The sequence below is a fragment of the Garra rufa genome, chromosome 14 (genome assembly GCF_049309525.1).
Source record: "Garra rufa chromosome 14, GarRuf1.0, whole genome shotgun sequence".
In the NCBI taxonomy this organism is placed as follows: Eukaryota; Metazoa; Chordata; class Actinopteri; order Cypriniformes; family Cyprinidae; genus Garra; species Garra rufa.
In genome coordinates this window covers 11,187,327-11,200,109 of record NC_133374.1, presented here as the reverse complement: position 1 = coordinate 11,200,109, position 12,783 = coordinate 11,187,327, and the positions used below count along the sequence as shown (strand labels likewise).

Sequence of the window (12,783 nt, the reverse complement as noted above, 5' to 3'; positions counted from 1 at the left end):
ATGAGCGAGTGAGTAAACAAGAGGGGGAGGGCGGAAAAGAAATTGAAACAGTCGCTTTCCGCTGAGATGATTAGTCAGGATGAAATTCATTCATGAAGTTAAAATGACCTAGTTTTCTCTACTCTGGTTCTTTCTCTCCACCCTCCAGTGTGTGTGGGAAAACGCCTGTTTGATTATTCTATGAACTCTTCCCACAAAGCCTAGCATCTCTAGCTGACATCACCAGTTACTGGCACTAATGCACTCAGGGTATGTTCCAATTGCCCAAAATGAAGTGAACTTCTTAGGGTATTCGGAATAAGGAATAAGTATGTATCTGTGTATATCATTTCACCAGAAGTGGAAAGGAAATTTATCAAGACTATGTCAATATTACACATACATATCATAAATAAACCACATTTATTTTCATATTAAACACTAGAACAGCCATTTATCTAAATATAGATTCTAAATATCATACATTTATATTAATAATAATAATATGTTATTGTATACTGTATATAGTATAGAATTATATGCATGTGTGTTTAAATTAATTTAGAATATTTAGTATTTTATTTAAGCAATATTTAATATCTAAATAAAATATAAAATAAAATGTAAGAATACATAGTAATAATATTTAATATTTAATTTTATATTGTATATTGTATATCATATAGAACTGTATATGTGTGTGCATGTATAATAATAAATAAATAAATAAATATTTTTTAATAAAAAAATATTTATTTTTTTATTGAAATAATGCTTAATATCTAAATAAAAAATACAAATATAATAAAATGTAATTTAATGTATAATAATAATAATACCAATAATAATAATGATGATAATAATAATAATAATAATAATAATAATAAAAATAATATATTAAATAATCAACTTTTGGTGTTTGTTTATATACATGTTCATTTATATTTATTTATTATAATTATACATATTTATACAGTATATATAAAAATATATATAATATAATATGTATTGTGTATAATACAGAATTGTATGTTTTTAATTTAATTTATATTTAAATAATGTTTAATATCTAAATAAAATATAAAATGTAATGTCACTTAATGTGTAATAATAATATTTAATTGTATATTTAATTGTATATTGTATATCATATAGAAATGCATGTGTGTATAAATTAATTGATCATATTTTTTATTAAATAATGTTAAATATTTAAATAAAATATAAAAATACAAAAAAAGTAATTTTATGCATATTAGTAATAACAACAATAATAATATCTATATTAAATAATTAACAATATTAAATTTAATTGTTTATAATATAGATATTATATTGTATATGTATTTATTTGTTTATTTAAATTTATTTTATATTTAAATAGTGTTTAATATCTAAATATAATATAAAATATAATACAATGTAATTTAATGTATAATATATAATATATACATAATATAATAATAATATCTATATTAAATAATCAACTTTTGTTGTTTGTTTACATAAATTAATTTATATTTATTTATTTTAAATATATACAGTATATAAAAAATAAATGTATAAAAAATAAGTTTTTGTTGTACTAAAAAAAAAAACTTCTACTGATATGCCCTACTCAGTACATAAGGACCCTGTAAATGAGAACACAGCTGCACACACACCGAGCGTGGCCTGCTTTCCTCGTTTCTCAGCACTGGTAGCTCAACTGTGTATAATTAATCCTGTCTCAAGCAGACTGTTAAACTCTATTCTCACTAAAAAGTCCTTGGAGAAGCCTATTAACTTACTTCATAACCGCACACATTCAGGATTAGTGACTGTACTGAGAGGCCGGTGGTGGGACGTGATGCGAGCAGAACGAATAAAACGTGAAGCATCAAAGACCATCGCATGCACAATAGACCCGTAATGGCCCTGCGCAGCCCCATACGGCTTTGTGGGTTAGCAATGACAGTAATAATACATGCTGACTGGGCTACCCTTCTGGTAAGCCTTAGCAGTGCTAATATTTCCTGCCACGACACTCTGCTAGCACCTTAGAATATTGTACTGCTATGTACTGGTGAATTCCATACAGTGCTAAAAGAAATGCTAAGAATCAGTATTCCTAAACATTTCCATTCTCTCACCCACAGCATCTAAATCCCGCCCCTGCAGTGAGGAGTACCGTCGCATGCCTCCACCCAAACCCAAACGCGACCCCAACACCCAGCTCAGCACATCCTTTGATGAGTCCTACATCCAAAACCACGGCAGCAAGGCTAAGTCCGCATCCCTGCCGCGGCAACACAAAAAGAAGTCGGCATCTCAGAATCAAAGCCCCGCCCCTGACACTGATGACGAGGCGGAGCCTGTTTATATAGAGATGGTGGGGAACATCTTACGGGACTTCAGTCGAATTGCCGGAGCCAATGGCGACGAAGAAGACGACCAAGGTGAAAGTGTGTATGAGGAGATGAAATATCCCGCCTATGATGATTTACCTTCATCTTTAGACCACGCGCAGTCACGATGGGAGCAGTGTCCCACGGGTTTGGTGCCGGAAGTCGAACTTACACGACCCACCACTCCACGTGGTTCGCTGTGTGACATTCCCGCTCCGTTCCCGAATCTGCTTTCCCATCGACCTCCTCTATTAGTATTCCCGCCTGCACCAGCCCAATGTTCCCCCAACTCTGATGAATCCCCTCTTACTCCACTGGAAGTCACCAAACTTCCCATGTTGGATAACGTCGGATATGTGAAACCTGGTGCATCCCCAACTAGCTCCGAACCTGGACCGCCGCTGGAGGCGCAGCAGGTGTCTGGTAAACACCACCACCACCATCATCATCACCACCATAAGAAGTCAGCAGAGACTAAGGAGCAACAAACAATCACAGCATCAGGACGGTCATCCGCTCCTCCTCTGCCGTCTGCGCTGTATAAAAGCGGGGGATCGTCTTCGGCACATGGTTACCCAAGGAGCCACTCCGCCTGCCCATCCCCTGTCAGTATGGGTCGCGCACTAACTCCGCTCACCCTAAAGCGCCCACCCCCGTACGACGCGCTCATGACCGGGACCATTCCTCGCAGTGCGTCTGGAGTTCCACATGGATCTCGTGAAAGCGGACGCCTCTCGAATTCCTCCAGCGTGCACGGAGGTTCCATGCAAAACGTCTCGACTGCGTCGGGCTCAAGCTCAGGGTCGGGAGGTCGAGGCTGTCGTACACCAACCAGTCCTTTGGATGAGCTCAGCAACTTGTTCTCTTCTGGACGTAACATGTTGAAGAAAGGTTCTGGGAGCCGCAAGAGTAAGGAGTCAGCGGATGGTGAGTGGAAATGTCATAAGGCATTGGGTAAATGATGTCTTTTACTAAAATAGGTAGTAGAAAACCCATGAAAGAGTTATTCTAAAAAAGTTACATTGTTTTATACATATTTTGGACTATAGGGGATGTTAAATGGTTTCACTTGATGAGCTACGGGTGTAACGGAGGCCAGTGGGTAGGTGCAGTGCAGGTAAACCCTGCAGTGCAGTGCCCACCTCCCATACCAGCCACCAATGTTCAAATCTCCCTTGGAACAAGAATGATGTGGGGTTGTTAGGACCTGGGGGGTCCTGGGGGGTCCACATTGGTGCCATGACCTGGATGGGAGTAAGGTTTAGGGGCATGAGTGTGATGAAGGCCAGCGGGTAGAGTGCTGTGCAGGTAAACCTCCCTCCCCTGATCTTAAGAGGCGTACTAGCAATGGACACTAGTGGCTGCATCCTTAGCCTTAGTTTTGTGCACCTGCCTCCTATGCTGGTGACCTGGGTTTGAGTCCCCCTCAGAACAAGAACGAGGTGGGGCGGTTAGAACCCAGGTGCAGGTAAACCTCACTCCCCTGATCTCAAGAGGCACACTAGCAACGGACGTAGTGGCTGCAGTCCTTGTTAGTGTGCCCCCCTCCCATGCCAGCGACCCGGGTTCGAGTCCCCCTTGGAACAAGAATGAAGTGAAGGGTTTACATTAGTGGCTCGCCTCCCATGAACCATAAATCACAATGTTATCTGATCAGTCCCGTGGTCCCAATTTCCCGCTCTTTGCAGAGTCAAATTTGGACGTGATACCTATAACAAGACTATAATACATTTTACAAAGAATTGAATTACAGAAACATTTCGAGAATGCAATTTCGAGCTCAGGCATACCAAACACCAATATAAACCATTAAGCTATTCAATAGTTATTAAAAAGGACATACACAATAAGTGATTAAACCATAATAGGCAAATGTGTGGGTTACATAAATGTTTCATTAGTTGTGCATAGAAATGATGAGTTGCTCATGAGTCCCTTTTAGCATCACTTTGGGTGTATGTGTGAAAAGGCAGTTTCCTGTGCCATACTGTGAACGTAAGGATGTGTTCTGTGAGGAGTCAAAAAGGTCAAAAGGGCGTAGAAGGAATTTCAGTGTCCTGTCCTGGGTGGGGGAGCGTACCAACCAAAATCTCTGATTGTCCTCACGTGATGTCCATGATGTGCATCTCTTTAATCTTGGTTACTTGCCCCAAATTTGACAATCTCCTTCCTTGGGATGTCAACAAGTGTCCTTTTGTGTTAATGTTGCAAGTTCCTAGTTGGTTAGGTTTGCTTCAAGCTGGCTGGCGCCAGGGTGTCAAATGACAAATTTTACGACAGGAGTCTTGTCATGCTGGGTCTCTTGTGGAATTTGGGTCTATAGAAGTGTTTCAAAACTTCTAACTGAATCGCCTGAATTGTCTGATTCGCGCTGAGATCCTACACCAACTACTGAAAGAGCTTACAGGTGGCAATGTATATAAGCATAGGCTCAAACCAAATGCAGTACCACAGATTTATCCTCAAGGTGTCTAAACGCCCCTAGATATATAAAATGAAATCCATGCTGAAAAACTCCTTCAGTGGCTGTGGCTTCATGATAGGAGTTGACATTATTACATCCTGCCAGGATGGCATCTAGTGTTTCTTTTCTCTGCCTACAGTAAGCTCTTTCAGTAGCTGTGGTCAACTAAAATCCACAGAGGCATCAGGGCTAAAGTGGAGAGAACAAAGGCGTTCATTCACAGGCATCTTAATATTCTTTTCTCCTCTTCTTATTGCTAGGAAAGCAGCGACTTGTATTGCTTTTCCTGATGCCCTTCGACTGAAAATACAACCAAAAGCCGCACAATGTGGCGACAGGTAGTGCCAGTAGCTCACCGAGTGCAACCATTTGAAGTTGCTGAAATAATGGCGCCCCCCATAGTTTCTACTACATATTTCAGTAAGAGACATAATTTGAATGTTTAATGTTCTATTAAGCCATACAAGTCTTGATATCCTAGGTTCTCTTTAAATTGTTAATTTAAGCCACAAATACTGTCTGGTATATGTCCAAAATGTTCCATAGATTTCAGTAATTTAACTGAGAAAATCAGAAAATCAGAAAATCCGCCTATTAATTTCAATGCAAGCAGAAAATAAGCAATCTAGAAAATGTACAAAGGCTTTTAATTAATTAGATCCACAAACTGAAAATTGAAGGGTTAACTGAGATATCTGGGGGCGATTGGTAGCCGTCTCTGTTACAACTTCAAAGTGAGGGATGTTGTCTCATACAGCAAAACCTGATTGGGTTTAAAGAGCGTGCGTAATCGTCTTGAGAGCTGCAGCTAAGGACTTTTTTTTTCCAGACTGTTATTTTTTCCTGTGTGTGGAGGAGAGATGGCTTTCATGTCCTATTTCCACGGTCCACTTCCATCACCCCAGGTGTGTCTGTGTGCTAGTGTGTGTTTGAGCCGGTTCACAGATTAAAAATTGAGCGATCAACCTACGCACAGACCGTTGAACATGCTTATCGTGTGCGGGGCAGAGAGAGCAATAAAATGACCTAGATTCTCCCACCCCAACAGAGTCTCTTCACATCAAACTCACTGTTGAATGTGAAGGTCGCTTGATTGTTGCGATGCGAGGGTTGTTGAATGCCTTCCTCATGAGCTTTTCAAATCTTGATTTAAATCGTAATGGATTCATTCTGAAACACTTTAGATTAACAAGTCAAGGCTATCATGTTGAACTCTCACACACACACACACACACACACACACACACACACACATACACACACAATTGCTATTCTTTTACTTACCTTTATAAGAAGCCAAACCTCAACACACCTTAATATAATAAAGCATATATACTCCACACAGGTATACAAACACACGCACACACACCGAAGCAGGTCGGTCTGTCCATCACAGTCAATTTTACGCTAGCCAGTCCAGCAGAGACACACTGTCAGTATGTCTTCCACGGATCTGTGACTTGGGCTTCGTGCCTGACAGAGTGTGGAGGTGTGTGAGATTAACAGGCTGCTGGCATTAGTATGTGTGTGTGCGTGTGTGTGTGTGTGTGTGTGTGTGTGTGTGTGTTTGCCTGACACACAGAGAGAGAGAAAAGGCAGAGATAGTGAAAAAACTGTCACAGTAATCCAAAACACACCAGAATCTCATTCTCATTTACAGCTCAACATCAGTCTGCTAAGATACATGGCTGTGACCACATGTGAGATGAAGATCAGAGTTCACCCATCCATTTCTGATATATTCAGATTCAGCACTATAAGTGAGCTAAAAACCTTGCATATGTGTAACCTTGGAAAACAGTAATGTTCAATTTTCAGAAGCCATTAGAGTCTTCAGTGTCACATAATCTTTCAGAAATCATCTTAACATGCTGATTTGGTTGTAAAGAAATATTTTTTTATTATTCCCAAATTGAAAACTTTCAAATAATCAGATTATTTTGATATTACAGATTGTTGTGCTGTATGGTATGGAAGCCCGTTTCCACCACTGAATAAAAAAAAAAAGTATTGCGACTTTTTATCTTACAATTCTGACATTTTTTTCTCAGAATTTTGTGATATAAACTCACTATTCTGACTTTTTACTCACAATTGTGTGATATAAACAATTTAGAGTTATAAAGTAAGAATTGCAAGATATAAACTCACAATTCTGATCTCTTAATTCTGACTTTTTTTCTTGCAATTGCGAGTTTAGTCTGAATTGTCAGAACTGCGAGTTTTAAACTTGCATTTTTGAGAAATTAAGTCAGAATTGTGAGCTATAATAGCTTTTTTTCTTGCAATTGCGAGTTTATATCTCGCAATTCTTTTTTTCCCAGAACTGCGTGATATAAACTCGCAAATTTAAGATATAAAATCAGAATTGCGGGATAAACTTGCAATTCTGACTTTTTTCTCACAAATGTATGACATAAACTCGCAAATGCAAGTTATCAAGTTAGAATTGTGAGATATAAACTTGCAATTCTGACTTTTTGTCTCGCAACAGCATCTTGCACTTGTAATGTCTTTTTTCTCACAATTGTGATAAACACTCACATTTCTGACTTTTTTCTCAGCATTGTGAGATATAAACCCACAATTGGAAGTAATAAAGTCAGAATTGCGAGATATAAACTTGCATTTCTGAGAAATTAAGTCAGTATTGCGATGTATAAATTTACAAATGCAAGTTATAAAGTCGGAATTTATATCTCGCAATTCTGACTTTATTTTTTGCAATTATGTGTTCATATCTCGCAATTAACTTATAACTTGCAATTGTGGTTTTGTTTCTCAGAATTGTAAAATATAAACTCGCAATTGAGTCCAATTAAAAAAAAGACCATGTTCTCAGTATTGCGAGTTTATTTCACAATTCTGACTTAATAACTCAGAAGTTTGTGTTGACTGACTTTATTTTTAAACTCGCAATTCAAATTTTTTTCTTTGCAAATTTATTTATATTATGCAATTCTGAGGAAAAAAAGGCAGAACTGTGAGATAAATGTCACAAGTTACATTTTTTTTTTTTTATTCAGTGATGGAAACGGGCTTGGGGTGTCATTTATTAAATAAATCTTCTTTCTTTGTCTCTAAAGATCCCATGTTGAAAGCTGCCAAAACTTCACACTTGGGCTGTAAATGGGTATTTTCAGATCTATCCATTTAGGGATAAAACAATCAATGACTGAGCTCTTCCTGTTCAGGGCAGTTGTCCTAGTCCAAATCCTGTTAGGGAATTCTACTACAACTCAGCACGACACCATTCGGCGCCAGAAAGACATACAGAGTCTGAACACGTGCCAGTGTCAAGTGGCACGTGATGGTGTTTGTGCATTAATCTGTCTTTAGGATTGGTCCAAATTTAAATGTAAAATAAGTTTGTTTTTATTATGCCCTACAGTGCACATAAATAGCTCTAAATATGACTTAACAGACAGCAGTCTCCTGTTACACCTTAATGTATGCAGCTGTATTTAAATTTAATAGTGCTTTTCCCGAAGCATCGAAGTGCTTAATAGTTTCTAAAATTAAGTGTCTGAGTAACTTCACATACTCTAAGGTTACATTAGCATATACTAATAATGATCCTACGCATTTAATATATTTCCTCATCATTATGGCTCTGAGGTTGGCATATATTAGCATAATTTAGAGGCACAGAAGTGCTTACATTGTGCCCTGCTGTGACACAAGAGAGCTGATCTGAGTTAACATGAACATAATGGCAGATCAGGTTTGCTGTCAGGCTGAAAACAGAGAATATGATTGAAAAGAAATTCTGATCTTCCAAGAATGTGCCATTAAACAGAGGCAAACTGACTCCAGTGCAACAAAATACTTATATACAGTCAAGCCCGAAATGATTCATACCCCTGGCAAATTCTGAAATTCTGAAATTTTTTATTCTGAGACTGAAACTGACCTCCATATTCCTCTATGTACCTGATTGCAACAAATCACTTCAGATAAGAAAACCCTTAGTTGTAATGATAAACAAATGATTGCTAAAAGGGGTTTGGTGGAATCAGCTGATCTTTAGATCCCTAAACAAGAACTGACCCTGGAGATAAACTACAACCTGTGTCTTGTTTGGCTCCTCCTGTGCCTTTTAGCCTTGTTTCAGTGGTGTTGTTTGTGTCCATTACCTCTGAGTGCCAAAAGGTATTTGGCATTGCATTTCGCTCTAACTGGATGAGGAGAGCATATATATATTGGCTGGTGTTTGCTGAGAAGCCTTGTAGAACAATCTGACCCTGTGAACACTGACAAGTATACAGTCCTGGCAACACACACCTAAAATTCCCTGTGCTAATGGACTCACATTCACACACACACCCAGACTATATCCAGACATTGACTGTGTGCATGTTAATAAGTAAATATGATAAATTTGTCGCAGTCTTAGCATTAGCGCCCAACGCTAATGACAGTGGACACTAATTAAATGTAGACTAATGGAGCAGGACACCACAGACTAATGGGATTTCAACAGACGTGGCCAGACAACAGTGTGAGTGTTAGTGTGTGTGTGTTTCCAGAGAGATAAAGTATAGTAAATAAGGTTTTCGAGTAGCTAATGTGAGACCAGAATGCGAAATAAGCTAACATTGCCAACCTCAGCAGAGGACTATAAGGAAAGCATATATTTGTTCATAAATTAATTGTGCCAAAAAAGAAATAAAGCTACTGACAAAATACATAAAACATAATATCTTTAACTTTGCATTGTCATAAAAAAACTATAAAGTACCGGGTCATAAGTGTAATTCGTTCAGCAGTCAGACTACACTGGTTGTGCCATACTGTATGTTTATGATTCACTAAAAAGAATTGGCTCATAAGAAGCCAAAAAAAAAACTGTTTCATAAGAGTCAGATTCAACAGAACAAATTGTCAATTGGTTTTCTAGTTTCTTTCTTTAACACAACCATTTTACGGTTCACAAATCTAAAAAAAGAAACACTGTGCTTATGTAGAAAAGAACCTATCCTGTACTGAATTAGGTGCTAAAATAAACTTAAGATGCAAACGCTATGAAACAGCATAGAGCAATTCTGTTTCGCAACCCTAGATGCAATGCTGCATGAACTAAAATGAACTGAAGTGGGTCCTGCCTTTTATTAGGATAAGGCTTCAGTCACTATACACACACTTATACACACTGATGACATACGCTGATGTCACCTTCAATTCATACGCCCATAAGTGTCTATATGGGCAATACGGACACGCATTCAGATACTCTTGCCAGCTGAAATAATTGAAAAGCTTTCATCTGTTAGTAAAGCAATTTCCCTAATGTCTTCAGAGCCAGTGAAAGACGTGATGAATGTGACTGCTAATGGATCCCCTGTGAGGGGAGAGAGATTAAGAGAGGAATGGAATGAAAAACACAAAGATAAAGGGATTGACTGTATGAAAGATAAAGCAATGGAAGATAAAAACAAAGAAATGTCAAGTTTGAGCATAGGTAAACATGTAAAACGTCTTTACTAACCAAGTTTATTACAAGTTTATTATCTCAGATATTTAAGTGTGTCTGTATTAATATAGTATATTTCATTAATATAAACTATTTACCTATTTATTCATTTATTTATTTATTTATTTATTCATTCAATATATATATAATATATATATATATATACACATTTTTTATTTTATTGTGCATACATGTTTTAGCAGTCTGATCAAATAAATCAAAAAGAACATTTTTTTAAAAACTGCCATGATATTACTTCTGATTTATCACACTGGAAATGGAACTGTTGTATACTGCATATTTTGGACAAATGTTATCCTACACTAAATTGCATTGTCTCTTTTGTGACACCTAGAGGTAATATATGTACTGCAGCACTATTACAAATCAAAGCACTCATATGTGAAACTGCAAAATCATTCTCATAAAAACAGAGAGCACTGATTGTGCCATGCTGTACGTTTATGATTCACTAAAAAGAATCGGCTCATAAGAATAATTTGTTCAGGAGTCGGACTGCACTGGTTGCCCGATACTGTATATTTATGATTCATTAAAAAAAAAAAAAAAAGTCTCATAAGAATCATTTGTTTAGGAATCCTTCTGCACTGGTTGTACCATCCTGTATGTGTTTGATTCACTAAAAAGAACCGACTTGTAAGAGTCATTCATTTGGGAATCAGACTACAATGGTTGTGCCATATTGTTTGTTTATGATTTACTAAAAAGAATCAGCTCATAAGAATCATTTGTTCAGGAGTCAGACTGCCCTGGTTGCACTGTACTGTATGTGTTTGATTCATAAAAAATAACCGATTTGTACAGTAAGAGTCATTATTTAAGAAATCAGACTACACTGGTTGTGCCATACTGTATGTTTATGATTCACGATAAAGAACCACCTCATGAGGATTCAGGCTGCACTGGTTGCATTGTAGTGTATGTGTTTGATTCGCTAAAAAGAACCAACTTGTAAGAGTCATTAAATCGGGAATCAGACTACACTGCTTGTGCTATACTGTATGTTTATGAATCACTAAAAGAGAATCGGCTCATAAGAATAATTTGTTCTGGAGTCGAAATGCACCAGTTGCGCTGTACTGTATGTGTTTGATTCACTAAAAAGAATCAGCTCATAAGAGTCATTCAGAACTATCACAATTCAAAGGACTGGATGTGAAACTGCAAAATAATTCTCGTAAAAATCTCTACCTCTTCTTCTTTCTTGTAGGTGAAAGTAAAGGCAGAAGTGACAGCAAGGACAGAGCTCTTCGTAGCTCTTCTCCGAAATCACAGGATTGGGAAACGCCCACAGGACAATCAGCCACGCCCACTCGATTTGGCCGCTCCTCTATCAGCCCGACCACCATGCTTGGAGGTCCGTCCTATGCATAAAAACAAATAAGGATGTCAATTTTAGACATGTATTTAACTTATTCCATTCCATTTTAGAAACAAAAGCCGGGTGTAAACTCGGTCGCTCTGCATCCACATCAGGAGTCCCGTCCCCTGTGGGAACGCCCCAAAGACACGCCTCCGAAGCCGGGACCCCGTTCCAGGTACAACCCCCTTATTCCTCAGAATGAGCGAGAGATGGCATGCGTGTGGAGTTCGGCTCCTGTCTCCGTGTCTGTCAGCAAATACCGTCATGTCTTTGACCTTTGGCCCCTACGGCTGCGTGTATATCCTATTCTGCTCTGCTGCTTCCGCTGCCGTGTGTTTCGTTTGGCTCGCGGTGCTCATTGTCTGTCTGTGTAGACGCGTATGTGTGTGTTGTTTGTCTTTGGTCCAGATCAGGGCTGCCTTCCCATCATGCTCTGAAGAGGCTCTCACATTTAATTTGTCCTCTGTGAGTTTATGCCAAGAGATCCACAATCAGGGTTTTATGTATCAGACAGTTTAAGCACTTGAGAGAAGGTTCAACTGATCTGAATCTGAATGAGAACCTCTTCAGAGCAGCGGCGGACAGCTTTACTCTCGACCCGCAGCATCCTCAATCTGTTCGGTCTCTATCACAATGTTTCAGACGTTGTGGTCGGGCTCCTCAGATGTACAGACATCAAACAGCTGTTAATGCCGTGAAGCTGGAAAAACTGATTCTGAAAGCAGGATCCACAATCCAAAGTGTACATCATATGATTTATTTACAAAATTGATTTAAATATTGACAAGTTTCCCCAAAATACTCCCTGGAACTTTGGCACTGGTAAAATTGAGATTTATACATAATCTGAAGGCTGAATAAATACATTTTCCATTGATCCAACTATTTGAAAGTCTGGAATCTAAGGGTGCAAAAAAATCTAAATATTGAGAAAATTGCCTTAAAAGTTGTCCAAATGAAGTTCTTAGCAGTGCATATTACTAATCAAAAATTACATTTTTATACATTTATGGTAGAAAATTTACAAACTACCTTCATGGAACATATTCTTTACTTAATATCCTATATTAAGTTGTCCTAATATATGGTTTTTGGC

General features: G+C 37.9%; 1 protein-coding gene across 1 annotated transcript in view; it reads left to right on the top strand.

Moving 5' to 3' along the window:
- nyap2a (neuronal tyrosine-phosphorylated phosphoinositide-3-kinase adaptor 2a) overlaps positions 1-12,783 on the top strand; it is a 40,195-nt gene that overhangs the window by 23,041 nt on the left and 4,371 nt on the right. Inside the window, exons 3-5 of the mRNA XM_073818495.1 lie at positions 2,118-3,293; positions 11,535-11,681; positions 11,756-11,862. Coding sequence (XP_073674596.1) covers positions 2,118-3,293; positions 11,535-11,681; positions 11,756-11,862 — 1,430 coding nt within the window. The remainder of the gene's footprint in view (positions 1-2,117; positions 3,294-11,534; positions 11,682-11,755; positions 11,863-12,783) is intronic.